At 34.1% G+C, this 17,330-nt stretch overlaps 1 protein-coding gene across 2 annotated transcripts; it reads right to left on the reverse strand.

Annotated features, from left to right (window-relative positions):
- Positions 1-6,682: 6,682 nt before the first annotated feature.
- LOC106101606 (delta-like protein 1) lies at positions 6,683-12,494 on the reverse strand. 2 transcript variants are annotated; one of them, XM_013280895.1, is made up of 6 exons: positions 12,311-12,494; positions 9,297-9,435; positions 8,946-9,104; positions 8,589-8,780; positions 7,997-8,188; positions 6,683-7,453 (listed from the first exon to the last, which is right to left on the reverse strand). In XM_013280895.1, exons 1-6 carry the CDS (start codon positions 12,395-12,397, stop codon positions 7,203-7,205), a joined length of 1,020 nt encoding a protein of 339 aa, XP_013136349.1. In that variant the 5' UTR covers positions 12,398-12,494; the 3' UTR covers positions 6,683-7,202. The 2 variants fall into 2 exon arrangements, with proteins under 2 accessions (XP_013136349.1, XP_013136348.1); XM_013280894.1 differs by having other exon boundaries at positions 9,297-9,450.
- Positions 12,495-17,330: the final 4,836 nt, after the last annotated feature.

The following is a 17,330-nucleotide window of genomic DNA, read 5'->3' on the forward strand; positions in this document are numbered from 1 at the left end:
TCTTTGAAATAAAAAAAAAACACTACTAGCCCCCCTCCCCGCACATTCATCTGGCGATGCCCATAAAGTACACCAATAAATAGAATATTTTTTTTTTAATGACTACGCATATGTTCTCGAAAACATCACGCAAATGTTCGTAATAGACCCTCTGTATAGCTATGGTTCCATACACGCGACTTACTAATTGCAGTTACGCGCGATCAGACGCACGTGGCTAACCAGTGGAAATACGCACTAAAGATTACGTAATAGTATTCCAATGAAATTTACTCCTTGCAACGTATATCAAAAGTACTTTTTAAAAATGACTAGTAAAAATTATAAATAATTAAGTAGCCTATGTCTTCTTCCAGACTATGTCCTAAATCTATGCCATATTTTATAGAGATCTTTTTAGCCTAACTGGAGACAGAACTAATCTTTATAACTTTCTAACTAACATTTAGAGAAAATCTGATAATGTGATGTTTTAACGAAATGTTTTGTTTATTATTTATTTTATATCATGGATTTTCTTATGGCAATTGTAATTCACTTTTTTTTAAAAAAAATACGCAATATACTTAGGATTTAATGTGAAATATTTCACGAAGCACAAAAAAAATCCTTACCATCAAAACTGGGATGGCGGCCATTTTGAAAAAAGTGTAAAAAAATCTATTCCCGAGTTATCACAGCCAAATCACATTACTTTTTTAAATATATTTCTTTTTCAATTTTATCACCCGAACGAATCGATATGTTGAGTCAATCTGGCTGCAAAATCCCAGAGAACGGGCTTATATAGATGTGTGGAGTAGAATTCTTGCACACATCGTTATCCTACGAATTGATTAAGGGCCGTATACATACGCTGTACTTGTTACATCTCAATTAACTTTTAAAATACACCGACAATATCAAGTAAGTCATATAAATCGACCCATTACTACTTTATTCATAAACACGACTAAAACACATCAATACCAATAGAATGGTTAGGGAATAGAACAGCCGATTTTATTGGAAGAATATATGCCACAAATTCGCAGGCTTGTTTGCCAACCTTATCATACTAATATTATACATGCGTAAGTTTAGATGGATGTTTGTTAGAGTTTGTAGCCTAAACGGCTGAACGGATTTCCATGAAATTTACTAAAGATGTAGAGAGTAGTCCGGAAGGACACATAAGCTATTCGCTTTTGGTTCTTTTAATTCCACGCGGACAGAGTCGCGGGCGACAGCTTGTAATCTGTACTAATGTAATAAAGCGTAAACGCTATTTTATTATGCAGGATGTCAGCAATTACAGTATATTTTTGAATATGTCATTATAAAAAAGCCTTGACTATGGCCTAGTCATCCCTTATTAGGGTAGGCTCCGAGCCCCTCGGTGGGGACGTATAGGGAGCTGGTGATGAGGAAATAACTTTGTCCCTTTCCGATTGTTTCTAGAAGTATCATAAATAAGTTTAAATATTCAATCTTTTTAACTCAGTTCTTTAAGTAGAATTAATTCTTAGAATTGATCCAATAAACTTGTCTTTTACAGAGTAAAAAGCATTTAGTTAGCAAGTACTAGAAGTGACCTCTTTACTCCAGGAAATAGCTAACAAATACATCCACACCCTGCTCACTAGAAGGGCCATACGATTTGTTAACTTAAGATTAAGTAATGTAACATAATAACTTTTTCTCTACCGTAATACGATACTGTCTAGCGGTTGCTATAATTACGTATTAAGTCAGCCATAGATAATCTTTAGGTAATTATTTACTTTTGTGTACAATTTTACATGCGAAAGTTTAGATTTTTTTTTGAAAACATACGGTGGTAAACGAGCAAGCGACCACCTGAATACGCCAAAATGGCGCAACGATCGCGGCCCAGAGACATCTATAATTGCAGATGCGTTGCCTACCCTTTTCCTACTGAGGAGGACACGCACATAAAGAGGATATTTCCCCTTCCTATGCATCTCCTCCACCGTCAAATTCATTTCTCCTTCCCATCCCCTCCTTATAAGAAAAGGGCAAAAGAGAAATGGACTTAAATTAGGCCATCCATTAAATGGATTAATGTTAGAGTTTGTAGCCTAAACTGGTAAACGGATATCTATGAAATTTGTTATAAATGTAGAGGATAGTCTGCAAGAACACGAAGACTTAACTTTATTTTTTTTTTTGTAGATTTTCGCAGGCGGATTCGTGGGCAAAAGCTAGTACTATAAAAAAGGTATTTCTGTCAAAGAATCGATTAACGGCAAAAAGTAAACTGTAAATCCATAAAGGAAAACATCTACACTTTTGGACATAAGCGTGAATATTTGTGCAGTAATTTTTTTCGACCATATTAAGTTGTACGAATAATTATAAAAACTGGCAAACAGTTTTTTTTAACAGACTAAGTATCGAATACATAAATACCAACACCCTAAAATGAAAATCAGATTATAGTTTTTAGGATCACTTAAATTAGCAAAAGATTACTTAATTTTAACCTAAGTTAGGTAAAGCTCGACTTGAAACGTTGACCGGGATTAACATCCGTAGCTTTGCGACATCGTATATTAAGCAGGTAACTTAAAGCTTTACTTCTAAACTGCTAAGTTATTTACGTATAACTTAACCTGAACAGCAAAGCAATCTTACTAATATAAATGCAAAAGTATAGATGGATGGATGTTTGTTAGAGTATGTAGCCTAAACTGCTAAACAGATCTGGATGAAATTTGGCATAGATGTAGAGCACAGCCTGGAACAACACCTAATGTGTTTGATCCTCTGTGTGTGAAGCATATGCTTACTTTTGATTTGTTTGTTAATTCTACACGGACTGAGTCCCGGGCGAAAGCTAGTATTTATCATAAAAGACTATCAATTTTCTTTCCAAGCTTTTATGAGACGAAATGACTTTAATCACTTCATACATATAGGTATTTGTGTCTAATTTTGTTAAATTTAACGAGATCCCAGATATATCGAATTTGAATGTAATAGGTACATCACTAGTTTGACCTTCCCTCATCATATCTCCTGATAAAAGCTACATCAGGAAATCTGATAAGGGAAGGAAAAACGCGTTGGATCTTAGGCTGCAAATGGAGTTTGAGAAAATTACAAATTTGTTTAATATTCTTAATAATACTATTAGGGAATAGTAGGAAAAGTGGGAGGTAGTTTTATAAAACACTTGCAAGGAGTCTCACAGGGCTCGGTCCGACAGTCCGGCATTCGCTCGGAAGCTCAATAGCTGAGTACATTTCTAGTCGTCAACACGGAACGTTGATATTTTAACATAGTTGACTTTGTGATTAGTTTTAAAGTAATTAACAAGTATTGTTGATTTGGCCGATCGTCTATATTTTTTAAATCATTTTTAAATATCTAAAAATACACTAAAAAAAGCATTAATATACGAGTAGAAATAAACGTATGTAAAGCACTCGTATGTTAAATCGAATTTGTAGTATTCTAATTTGTGTATTTTAAGTAGTTCAATATTTAAATAGAAATGCAGTTGTCCTCAAAAATTCGTCTGATTTAGGAGTGATTGCTAATTCTTAAGGACATCAAACAGTTTGACTCATTTACGTATAAATTTAGTTTTATTTTTACCCTTGTAGATGTCGTTACGTAATCTTACTAATGTCATAAATGCAAAAGTTAAGATGGATGGATGTTTGATAGAGTTTGTAGCCTAACCGGCTGAATCTCGATGAAAAATGGCATAGATATAGAGGATAGTCTAGAACACATAGGCTACTTTTGTTTCACTCACTCTCTTTTGTTTCTTTAATGCAGCGGAGACGGAATCGCGGGCGATAACTAGTAACTTCATAGGTTGAAGATTGTCGAATTTGTGTCCTTTCATACTCACAGGCTTGTTAGTATTTCTCTATAAATATCATAGCTTACAAACTCGCATGACTCAAAAGTCAATTTATGTAACACCTAATAATTAATGTTAGGTGCTCTAGCAATGAAAACCCACCTTGAAAGATGAAAACGCGCTTGTGTAACATAGCTTTAAGATTCTTTATTTAATTAATTAGTGTTTTATCAATTATTTTCAATTAAAAGACATTGATACGACTTAATTAAAACTATAAAAAACACTTCTTATTAACTCTATGCGATTGATTTTATTTCTTCATCAAGTTAATCTCCGTTCATCCTAAAATGGGAAGATTAGGTTATGCAATAATTTACCTGCTACATAAGGAATGAGATATTAAATGAGATCGGTTCAACACTAACGAAGGTTCCTATAAGGGCATAAAGGTGAACATAGTTTTTTTTATATTAATTAACTAAGCAATCAGGTCACTGACCGAAATGCGAGACGCATAGTCGTGTTTGCATACCGATTTTATGTGTATCAGAATAATTCCAAATACATTATTTACAAACGAGTCAATACCAAACGAAATTCTCTAGTTTAAATTTATAAATTCGAGAAATAACATAGTTGTATTTTTTTTCGTATAGATGGCGCTGTTTTACATATCTCGTGTAACGAAATATAAACTCGACCCAGATAGCAAAAACTGACCCAGGAAATAGCTAATAATTTTCAAATAGCCAAGACGCGCGAATTCCTAGTACATGAAAATTTAGTTTATGTTTCTTACAACTGTACTTTTGTACATAATCATAAGGCAATAAATTAACAAGCAACGGTTGCACTTTAAATGCCTTCGTAACAAGTAATTTAAGTCAGATGGACTAGTTTTTGTAGACTTCATAACTAACACAGATTAATGCGGGATGTTTGTTAATAGATTTTTATTTAATTTATTTAATACTAGCATTACCCGCAGCTCCTCCCTAAAGTATATAGCCCATGTCAGGGATAGCGAACTACTGGCACGCTTGCCATAAATAGCACACGTTATAATATTTTGGTCACGTCGAAAATCATAAAAACACTATGAAAAGATTATGAAGTAGATGCATGAAATTGACGTAATAATCGCAGTCAAAATTATTCGACAGCTAAGAACTTAAGCATTTCTTTAAAAATAATGAAATCTCTCGCCACCCCTGGCTTGTGTGTTCTTCCAGATTTAGTCGTGTGTCAAATTTAATTGAGATTCCTTAATTTTGCCATCCATCTAAACTTACAAATTTATATTAGATAGTTAACTTTTTAAATCCTATGTTACTAAAAGAACATAACATGTTGCAACTATCTTTAAGAAAGTGCTTTAAAAAATGTAGTTCAAAGGAAGTTATATCTCGGTAATATCTACTACCATGTGAGATAAAAAAAAAACTAAATATATACACTTAATCTGAGTTCAAATCGTTTTAAAAATAATTTAAATAGCAACAGAGTTAAAGCGTGCGCACACATCAAACTAAACTATCGCAAGACTAGTCTCGCTTTGATTCCTATGATTTTATATGGATGGCTACTCGATTTTTAATTATGCAACTAAACAGTTGTTTGTAGTTATGGACTGTATGTTCGGGTATAGTTGAATGATGAATTGCAGTTAAACAGTTTATTGTAAAAAAGATACACATATAAATAGATGACGTGTTGTTGGATTATGGCGTGGAGTGCAACTGGCTGCAGCGCGGTGCGAGGGCGCGCGGGGGACGGAGGAGGTCTGAAATAGTCCCCTCTGCGCGGCTTCCCCCGCTGAGGTGCAGTAGCACTGAACAACAGTTGAATTGGCTGCGAAACAATCGACAATCGCAACAGTCGTGCGACAGTTTAGTCAAAGGTGGGTCCGCTCTTAGAGACTATTTTTTACCAGCGACTATGTCGGTTGCTTTGAATAAAAATGAGACGAAAAAAGCAGAAACCGACTTTAAATGCGTAAAACAAGACTTACTTAGCCGTATTAGCTGAGTCAGAAGGACTTTTTAATTGACTAGCTGGGATCGGCAACGCCTTTAATAAAACTAGGCAAAGTTTACATATGTATGATGTAATACATATGTAATTTGTGCGTTTACAGATTGACGGTATTGAAGACTAACTTTGATATATATCTCTACTACATATGTCTATACTAATATAATAAAGCGTAAACACACACTCCTTTGTTGCCTAAGATGTCAGCAATTACAGCATATTTTTGAATAATTCTTTTTTTGGTAAAAAGCCCTACACTTACGTCACGCTTTAGGCTATATATTTTGACGCCGTTAAACTTAGGAGTAAATATTTTGGATAAAAACCCTAATGTGGGAATGAGACCATACGTTGTTGCCAACATCAAGGAAGCAAGGTTGCCATGCCACATCATGTCATGTCATTTTGACATTTGCAATTGATAATTTGACAAATGTGAACAGTAAAATGGATTTTTTATAATTATTTTGCGGACAAAGTCGCATGGGAACAGAACAGAACATCATTAAAAATAGAAACACCCTCGCCTGTGACCTTAACATAAAGATATATTAAATTACAAGCTTTCGCTCGGGACTCAGTTCGCGTGGAATTAAAAAAAATAATAATCTTACGATTTACTAATATAAATGTGGGTGTTTAGATGTTTGTTACTACATATATCCAGAACTGCTCTACGCTATATTTATCATAAATATCGAACATAGTCTGGAGGAGCACATAGGTTAGTAATTAAGTTTTCTCTTAATTCCTCACGAACAGAGTCGCCCGCAAAAACCAGTTTTAAAAAACAAATACTTAACATGTAAGGTAAATGAAATACAAACCTTATTTATCAAATTTTATTAAAATGAATCAAGCCTCTTATCAAAACAGTCTTACGTCTAATTTACGATAGCTTTTGTCTTACGTCTAGCGAGTAATAAATAAAAGCGCCTCACAAACACACACAATAAATAAATACACTCATACCATTAAACATTAATTACTATATCGACATACTTCACAATTTAAACAAATTTTCAAGCACTACAATTCACGTTACCCTGAAATTTCACTGGCTTTATATATTAAGAGCGCGCGCAACTTAACTAGACTATCGCCCAACCTTTTAGTCTCGCTCTGATTCCTATCCATGGAGGTGCGCACAATACTCTATTTATAGTTGTAGTTGGCTGCGAAACAATCGACAATCGCACAACGATAATTGAGTCAAAAGTGTGCACCCGCTCTAAAAAAAATATTTGTCTTATTTTATTCAAAGAGAATGACAGACATTTACACAAAAGTTTCGACAGTAGAAGCCACTTAGACAATTCAGTAATTTTAAAGGAGTTTCTATATCTTCTTATTCAGTCTCATTATCAAGATTATCAGGTTCCTTAGTTGATACTTCTATCTCTATCGGAGTGATATCATCGTTTCCTTCTGTGCTGTTCTCCGCTGCCGGTGTGGTCATATTAGCTGGTAAGTTCTCACAGAATTTGCCACTCACTCCTGAAGGACAGTTGCATCTGAAGTTACCATCATTCGCCTCCAGTGACTGGCATTTACCACCGTTCTGGCATGTGTCAGGATTCTTGTCGCAGTAATTGAGTTCTGTAAAAGATGATACTAGAATTATAGTGATTTGAAGAAAACATATAGACGAATTGAGTACCTCCTTCTTTTGGGAAGTCGGTCATCATCATCATCATCCTCATCCTCCTTATCCTACTCCCGTAGGGTCGGCACAGCAGTTTTTTGTCCTCCAAATAACTCTATCATACGTCATCTCAGTCATCACACCCTTCTTGATCAATAAAAGTCGGAAGTCGGTCAAATATACAAATTCATCTCCTTTGTTCGATGGATTTAAAACCGTAAAAGTATATTCAGAAGAGCTACCCCTATTTTATTAGCTTGACAAATTGTGTTTGACTTAGAATTCATGGTCCTTTAATACTTGGATCCTTAGATCTTTAATCATGGACAAGATTTAAATAATGTTGATGTTAAGTCACTCTAAGCATAGCCACAGGTAGACAATTATAATAATAGTTACGGGACATAAACAAATTCCTCAAACTGTTTCAAGCATTCGACACTGTGGTGAATATTAAAAAACAAATGGGAGAGGTAAATAAAAAAGGCGAAGTCTACCTTCATCACACAGCATGCCTCCCCAACCTTCCTTGCAGAGACACTCCCAAGGGCGGTTGCAGGTGCCGTGCACACAGCCAGGGTAGGGGTGGCATTGCGCGCAGTTCTTGCCAGTCCAGCCCACCTTGCAGCGGCACTCGCCCGGCCGCCGGCAGTAGCCGCGCTCGCCGTGACAACCAGGTGCACAGATTGCTGTATCCATAACAAACGTTATTTATGAAAAGACATAAGCGGTAACCCCTTTGCTATACCTAACTTCAACACTGTAAACGTCCAAAACAGACAAAAAAATCATAAAACGATCCAAAGACAGACGTTGATAGTTCCGTTTTAAGATATCCGCTTTGTCATATAAGTAGACGTTATGAGACATTAAAGTACAAACAAACATAAATTACATAACGAATTGCAATAATGTACAGCATGTGTCAATGGTGGCATATTGATTGGCACTCAACAAAAAGGGAAAGAATAGAAAGTGAGATTGCACGATTGGTTACGTTAACGTAACATTAATCGGACAAAATTCTTTATCTAAATCTTAGCTGAGGAATCTTGTGATTTGGAACTTTACAAAGCTGTGTATCCTCACGTGTTTGACACAGCAGTCCAGTGAACCCAGGCAGGCATTTGCACTCTAGTGGCTTGTCACAATATCCGTGCTGGCAGCCAGGCAATGGTTGGCATGCGCGGCAGGTTGGCCCCGACCAGCCCAGCCGGCAACGGCACTCGCCAGGCGCCTCGCAATAACCGCGCGTCGCGTGGCAATCAGAACGGCAAATCGCTATAACAGATAAGTGCGTTACAAAGCTTCCGCTGACATCCATTTGCTGCAGAAGCTTGTAAAAATTATTCGCTTTTCCAAAACTGTCAAGTCGTTTAGATCATCATAACCTTGTGGAAGTATTGATACTTGGACTTTTTTAAACTGTAGCTTAGTTATACATACGTTCAGTGCAGAATATTCCGTCCCAGCCGGGGCGGCACTGACACTCGAAGGAGACGTTGCAGTAGCCGTGCTGGCAGCCTGGCATCGGGATGCATTTGTTGCAACGTTCTCCGTAGAAGCCCATTTTACAACGACACTCGCCCGGTCGGTTGCAGTAACCTGAACATATACATTTCATTATAAGATGTTACTTTCTAACTGTAAAAGACTGACACTAATAAAGTGTAATGCTGGCATTAAGTAATGACATTCTAAGTTCAGTACTGTAATAATCTCTATTTAAAACCTATCACTTAATTAACCTAATTTCAAGTCTAATCCCTTTTTTAATACTATAGATATATTACTGACCTTGTAAAGGATCGCATCCCTTCTTACAAATGGGCACATCGCAAAGATCCCCCTGCCAGCCGGGCAGGCACTTAGGCTCGCCGTTGTCATCACACACGTAGTGGCTGTGCTCGCTCTGCACAGCGGGCAGCTCGCAGGCCTGACGGAATGGCTTCTGAGATAACGAGATCATTGTCACAGGTGCAAAGTGCAGAATGAAGCGTTAAGCGGTTTTAGCTGTGTTAGTGATGGAAGGCAAATGACATCTTTATATCAAGAATTAATGCTTCAACTCTTTGAGTATTCCGATTAACATAAAAGATTTCCTTTAACTTATTACTGAAAGGGGACAACGCAGTAACTTCATATGTATAAAAGTTTTAATAGCCAGAAAATAACGGGGCTTAGATGACCTGACCTAGCTCGCACGAGACAACTTTCATCCAAACAAACCCCGCCCCCGCGCCTCCTGGCGGAACCCGGCAACGGACGACCTCGCTCCGCTAACGAGCTTAAAAACAAGTGAATGTACGAAACGGAAATGTTTAAATGAATGACTTTAACGGTTTTATTATCTTTCGTATTGCGTTTATCAAACTGTCAAAAATATATTTGTCTTGTTCTCTCGTATCCCATTATCTTTGGTAAAACAGAGAAAACACTATGTTTTATACTTATTTCGGCACACCATTAAGAACTTTAACATTCAGTAAATGGTAAACTGTTTTTAATGGATTATTCCTCATAATGGGATATTGATTGTCGTTAATCAATTCATATATCATTAGTGTTAGAGAGTTGTTCACCTTATTTGCTTACAACAATATACGCAACCTCACAGATACGAGGAAAATGTAGAAAGATGACTGATGAGAGATGGTGCTTGTTGCAGTTAGTTGAGGTATAGCAGAAAGAGACCTAGGGTTGTAAATTCTTTGTGATTGACTCTGAATACGCGAAATGGTTTTTCTTTTGTCGTAATTTCTTTGGCTTTTGAATCTATGTTTAATGAACTGCTGATGCACTGGCGTGTATTAAAAAAATGTGTTCTTTTGTAAAGGCTCAGCAGTACCGACGTTAAGATAGGGCGTTGCTGGGTGATCGCCCAGGGCGTCTACAAAAAGAGGGCGTCACAAGTCTGCGAATGAATTACGTGCGGCGTAATAACCTTAAAAAGGCACTGAGGTTCAGTATATTGATCACAGACATCTATTTTAATTGTAAATAGTGACCGGTTTAAAGATAAAAAAAACATTGGTACAACTTGCGTTGATCAAAGTAATGGGCAAAACAGTAATTATTCATTTACCTTAATTAGTATTTTAACATAAATGTTGAGCACAGGTTAAAAAAGAAGACAGATTATGCAACGCTGTGCCGTACCCTTACCACATTTATGTTATCTTAGGAATGTAACAACATGCAGCGGCGAGACTATTTTCGCCTTGCTTAACTAAACCAATTAGGTATGTTTAATGACTTAGTTTATTTAAATAAATTACCAAATAGCACAGCACTCGGTGGTCTCGGTAATTGGGTTCAAATAGGCAAACGCGTCATATAACAAACTTAGTTCTTTAGCGCTTGTTTCAACGTTCTTGAACAATGTCGCTCATACGAACGTTTTACGCACTCATGTCTGGCTATGGGTAACTCAACTAATTTATGACCTGCAGATCAGCTCATAGTTAAGGTAATGCAGATCAGTGAACCGACCTATGAGCTGCTGATCAGCTCAATTAGTGTCAACTTAGAGGTATGATTGTCATGAGTGAACTAAGCAGTTCACGGATCAGATCGTTATAGTACATACATTGAGCCGTGAGCTAGTTAAGTACTAAAGCCGGTGTTCAATAATAAGATTTGTGTTTCATTGTCGAAACACTTGTATAATATCGCTGTCTCTGTTATTTTCAAAGAGTTGAGTAGGATAGCAAAATGTTTGTATATTGTTTAGAAAGTTTAACACGAAACAAAGCTAGTTATACAATAAAAAGGAAAGTTATGACTCGACAATAATCAAATATTGACCTAGCACATCTAAGGTTTATTTCTTTGACCCGGAATGTTTTTTTTTGTTGTTTCCTCCAGGACGGCGGCGCGGTGACTCACGCCGTCCACTTTCTAATAACAACGAGAAAGCAGAAAGTATGCTGCGAGGAAAACCAAGGAGAAAACATTGCGACATGCTTAGATAAGCCTTTTAAGATTTGACGCATCTCATACATTTATGGTAATTTAATTTTATAGAATTGGTAATAGTGATAGAAATTGGTTTATGGGATAGAAATTATTTTCGTATTCGTAATAGGTGCTTCTTCGTTCATTACTTAACGATAAGGATTATTATTTTCAATGTTATTATAACCAACTAGCTTTCGCCCGCGACTCCATCCGCGTGAAATAAAAAAGAAACAAAAATGAGTAGCCTATGTTTTCTTCCAGGCTATACTCTTCAAACTCTAAGAAACATCCATCCATCTAAACTTTCGTATTTGTAATATTAGTAAAATTCAATATAAGATATTTGTTTAAATAAGCTGGTTTTAAATAAATATAGTTAAATTATTATAATTCGTATTCTTTAAAAATGAAATTTAGTAGAAATAAAGTTATTCACACTTTGTCATGCATTTTCATTTACTTTGTAAGTCTATAAAACTGGGATTTTTATATACGTATAGAAATTAACATAAAATATTATTGTTCTGTTAAAGTTTTCTGTTCTATGGATTTAGAGTTTAAAATTCTATGGATTAATTTGTACTAACTTCAAGTATTTTTATACCGGTTTTACTTATAATCAATAACTAATTTAAAAAAAAAACTATTGAGAAAATTTTAAAAATCCATTTTAAATAAATCAAAACTTAGTTTTATTATTTTTCAATTTCAAAAAATCGATTATATATTGTTATTCACAAAGCAAATAAATTGACGGATTTAATTTATAATTATTAGACAAATTCACAAAACATGGCGACAAAAAGCTATATTCAAGCGAAAGCAAATTAAAAAAACATTTAAAAACTTACCTGCTTTTTCCATTTAGGTAAATATTTCGCCGGTACAACTATCTGTATAACGCAACATAGAACAACTAAAATCATTAGATATTTCATCTTCAATCCATTTAATAAGACGGTATAGCAGAGAATATTTGCAATAACGGACTTTAGCGGTGAATGCAATGATGCGCGCGCGCCGGTTCCCCTGATACTGTTACACTGTGTTATTGAACTTGACTTTAGAGAGGCGACTTTCCCCGGAATCGCTACGTTGGCCATTAAAAAAGCGGGCTGAAGAAATACAGACGCTGTTTTAAGTGTTGTCGAACTGTTCACTTTACTGTCTGTTAAAGTTTTACCTACACGCACTGATTTAAAAGTACGACTCTACGGTTAAAACAGCGTCTCCAGCTTTAAATGTTTTTTTATAACGTAAGGTGGCAAACGAGCAAGCGGCCACCTGAAATCGCCAAAATGGCGAAGCGACCGCTGCCTATAGACATCTGCAATTGCAGATGCGTTGCCTACCCTTAATTGACGGAGGAGGACACGCACATAAAGAGGACATTTCCCCGTCCTATGCGTCTCCTCCACTGTCAAATCCACTTTTCCTCCCCATCCTTTCCCCTTAAGAAAAGGGTGGAAAGGGAAGGGACTAAAATTAGGTCTCCGGCACCACACTCATCAGACGAAACGCGGAATTGCTTCCACTTCACGCCTGTTTTCTGTGTGGTCGTGATATTACACCGGGCGAGCCGATCCATTCGTGCGAAGATGTTAAAGCGGGCTCTACCACTGTAAAGTACATTAATAGTAAGATTTTAATACGATGTAAAGTAAATCTTACTAACATTGTAAATTCGAAAGTTGAGATGGATGGATATTTCTTAGTTGGTAGAATAAACTGCTGAATGAATCTAGATGGAATTTGACATAGATATAAAGGATAGTCTGGAAGAACACATTGGCTACTTACTTTTTTAATTCTATTCGGACGGAGTCGCGGTCGAAAGCTACATTAAAATAATAACGGTATATATGAAATGTGCAAATTTCTCTTATTTGTCAATATTAGATCGATAGGCTTGTTTACCAGACTATTTTTTTAAACACACATAACCGCCGACTTTATGGCCCAACGTCATCTAGACCGTACAGGCGACCTAACCAATCGCAGATCTGCGGGCAGAAATAAATTCCATTACAATATCAAGTATCGACATTCGAAATATTAAAGAATGTTACTCAAAAACTTTCCAATCTACCTGTAAACCTAAATAGCAGGAAAACGATAAAAATACCGGGGAAGAACGTGTGAGTTACCGCACTCATATTTGCTAAACGATCATTTAAGGAATCCCTTAGTAAAGTTTTCTCCATACAAAATTTTGACAAGTGGGCGACATATAGTTTGTAATAAAACCCGACTGACAATGTAATGTTTGTTACAAGTAAGTTTTCTTTTATGTAAATTCCATTGTAACCGCATGGAACCTAAACGACTGCACGGATTTTGACGAGTGAGGTGTCCTTCGATTCGTCTTCTTCCCAGGAGTGTCATAGGGTATATTACATCAGCATAAAACACATACAATAGACGTCAGAATTGAAATTCTAAAATAACTGTGAAAAAACAGAATTGGAGTCTCATTTCTTATTTCTAAATTTATTTCGATATTTTCTAGAATGTTCTATTGTTAGAATTATTCATGTGGGTGTTGTTTTTTTTTAATTAAAGTTTATTTACCTCGAATAACATAAATGTAACATTGGAATTAAAAAAAAGGCAACACAGTTTACACTATTTAATTTATATAGTTAATATTAAATTACATTAATCACCCTTTTATATACAATGTAATTTATATATACATTAGGTCCATTATGTATTCATCCATACAAAAGCCGGTGTAAATGGTTTACGTAATACTCACATGCCAAATACAGAATCGTTTAAAAATAATAAATACAATGCGATTATTCCATTCATATTTATTACCGAAAGGTACAAAAAACATATTCCCATTGTCTTTGGAAATTCAGAGACAAAATTGTGCTAATTTCTCAAATATTTCGGATTATTTCAGATTTATACCACTATAAAGGGACAGGCAATAAAGTTATTTTGTGCCTTTTCAAGTTCGGCCAATGTTGCGACATTACCAGTTGCTGAAATCACAAAGTCGAAAGAAATAAAAGCTGTCATTTCCTAGCAATCGCCTATCCATTTATACAGATCGATGATACTATAGTTAAGCCATTTTAATAGGTAACATTTGACGTATAAATCGATGCCGATTTAAACATATATGAATTGAATTTATTTATTTTAAAAAAATATGTCTTAGTTCCATTTTTGTAACACCCTTACAAATAAACACGGTATAAAATAAAAGTTAGAAATAAACTGAGTATAAGCAAAATTTGTACTAATATTTGCTTATACTCAGTTTATTCCTAAGTTTAACGTTATATTGCGTTTATTTGTAAGGCTGTTGGTGTTTAAAAAGGAAAAAAAATCACTTACGCAATATTATAACGATTACTATTACTAAAATATGTAATCACAATAAAATAAATGAATTGTGAAGTTTTATTTAAAAAACAAAACTATGCCCATTACATGTTACATTGTAAGAATTTAAGTGTCCTATTAAAATGGCCGACATAAAAGTGTATTACAGTAAAATTCAGTGCCATGTGTATATAGTTGTCTCTATCATATCAAGGAGACAGAAAGAGACGGCAATATGAACATTTGTTGGAAGTTATCTCCGAAACGATATCCGATTTAAACGGTTCTTTTAATAGAAGCGGTATGCGATAGTAATGTAGTTATCTTTTTTATTCTACGATTAGTATATTCATATGTCATTTTATGTTTTTTTAAAGAAATTGTGAACACACTTTATCTGTTTAATATTACATTGAGATTAATAATCCTAAAATAATCTAAATAATATAACCCCTAATCAAACAAGTTCTTTCTTGACTGGTGACAGTTTTTAGGTGAGTTCAGATTTCGAAAAAAAAAATAAAAAGGGGGATTTTTCTTAAGTTGGTACTGATTAGTGTTACCAATATAAAAATACTATTTGATTAAGGGTTAACAACATTAAAATATTTACTAGTTCGCTCAAAGCACTTTTTAATTGCAGTTAATTTGAGCAAAGCTTACTTTGAAAAGGTTATACAAAAAAAAATATAATTACAAATATGGCAATAAACATTGTAAATTGTTTCATTGAATATATTGATTTCACAGTTTATTCAACAGGTATAAAATAAAGTATTTTTCTAGTGGAAACCGGTCAAATTGTAGCAAACATTAACATGGGTACTAAATTAACGCACTTGGCTACATTTCTAAATTATATATTTAATTAGCGTTTTTCCGAATAGTTAAAGAAAAAGATTTCTTCCCCATCTCATCTTCATTTTGTATGGTCATTTTGCCCATACAAACATGGTGAAGTTTTGTTCGTGTTTAAATTATTTATTACATATTATAAATAAAATCTAAATAATTAAAAGCTTCAGAAATGTACAAGCTCGTAGTAACTATGCGAATAAATAATAAAAATGACAGTTAAACAAATAAAGTAAAAAATAATTATAACTAATGTAATCTCATAGTAATAATAAAACTAGATTTTAAATAACACACTAAAAAAAGCTATTTAAATAATAAGTTACGATAGATTCATTTGATTTTGTATACATTTCAAATAATGATAAAAAGGCATTTTATTAAATGAATAAAATTTAAACTTTAAATCTAAGATTAACATAGTTTTTATTGTTTCAACAGAAAAAAACCTTCTGTTTGTACAGTTACCTTCATTAGTATACATTTAAAAAACTCCCACAGGCCATCTATACTAATATTATAAAGAGGAAAGATTTGTATTACGTATTAAAAAAAAAACTCAAAAACTAATAAGCTGATTTCTTTGATTCTTTTAACAATAAACAGCTACATAAAAACTGATTATAGGATACATTTATTACAATTTTAATGGACGAAGACGCGAGCTATAGCTAGTTTTTGACATATTTACACGTATTCGTCAAATTAATGTTTTTAGTCGAAAATATACGAATATGCATACATTTTTATTTTAAATACTGGCTGTTGCTTGTGACTTCGTCTGATTGAAATTAAAAAAAATAATAATAAAAACATACGTTACATTAATGGTGAACATTTTTGAGTTAATTCAATACACACATAAATACAAATCTTTCCATTTTATATTAGTATATATGATATATTTCTGGAGTTTTATAAATGTATACTTATTCAAGCTGATTGTAGCTTGTAAATACTTATACTTAAAACGCAATTCAAGAAAAACTGGTATTTTAAAATAATTATTATTTTTACATACATAATAGTTAGTTTCCGAGATTACGTTGTAATATCAGATCTTGAAGAGGTTCATATGATAGTTTATAGAAATCGAATTTTTATAATAATCATCATTAAGAGAAAACTTATACAATATTAACTTGAAGCAAATAAATTGATGATTGCTTTTAAACAATTTTTAGTTTTAAAATGGGGGCGCTTTAATCGACTTCATACATTTTTATAAAACACAAATATTTTCATTTTTATCCTCAATATTAAAGGGTTTTTATATTTCTGGTCTGTATACTGTATTCTTTGTGTTGTTGAACTCTAAGCCACATCTTTGGCACGTGTGTCAAAACAGTATGCTATATAAAAACTTTGATTAATACCAATCTACAAGAAAATATATAAAAATCTATTTCACATCAAGGGATAAAAGTATAAAAAAGTGCAATAGTTATCTAAAAAATGTTTTGAAATGTTTAATCTGTATTCTGTATATAATCTGTTAAAACATTTTCTATAGAAATTGTCTTTGTCACACGGAGAAATAATGAGGTCGAAATTCAAACGTATCTCCCATCTCTTTCACACTCATGCATTCTCTATTTCTGTACCTTTCAACTTTATAATTACGTTCGGAATTCAAACGTATCTTCTATCTCTTTCACACCCGAGGACTTTGTTTTA

Source organism: Papilio polytes, unplaced genomic scaffold, assembly GCF_000836215.1.
Source record: "Papilio polytes unplaced genomic scaffold, Ppol_1.0 DF823980.1, whole genome shotgun sequence".
Classification (NCBI taxonomy): domain Eukaryota; kingdom Metazoa; phylum Arthropoda; class Insecta; order Lepidoptera; family Papilionidae; genus Papilio; species Papilio polytes.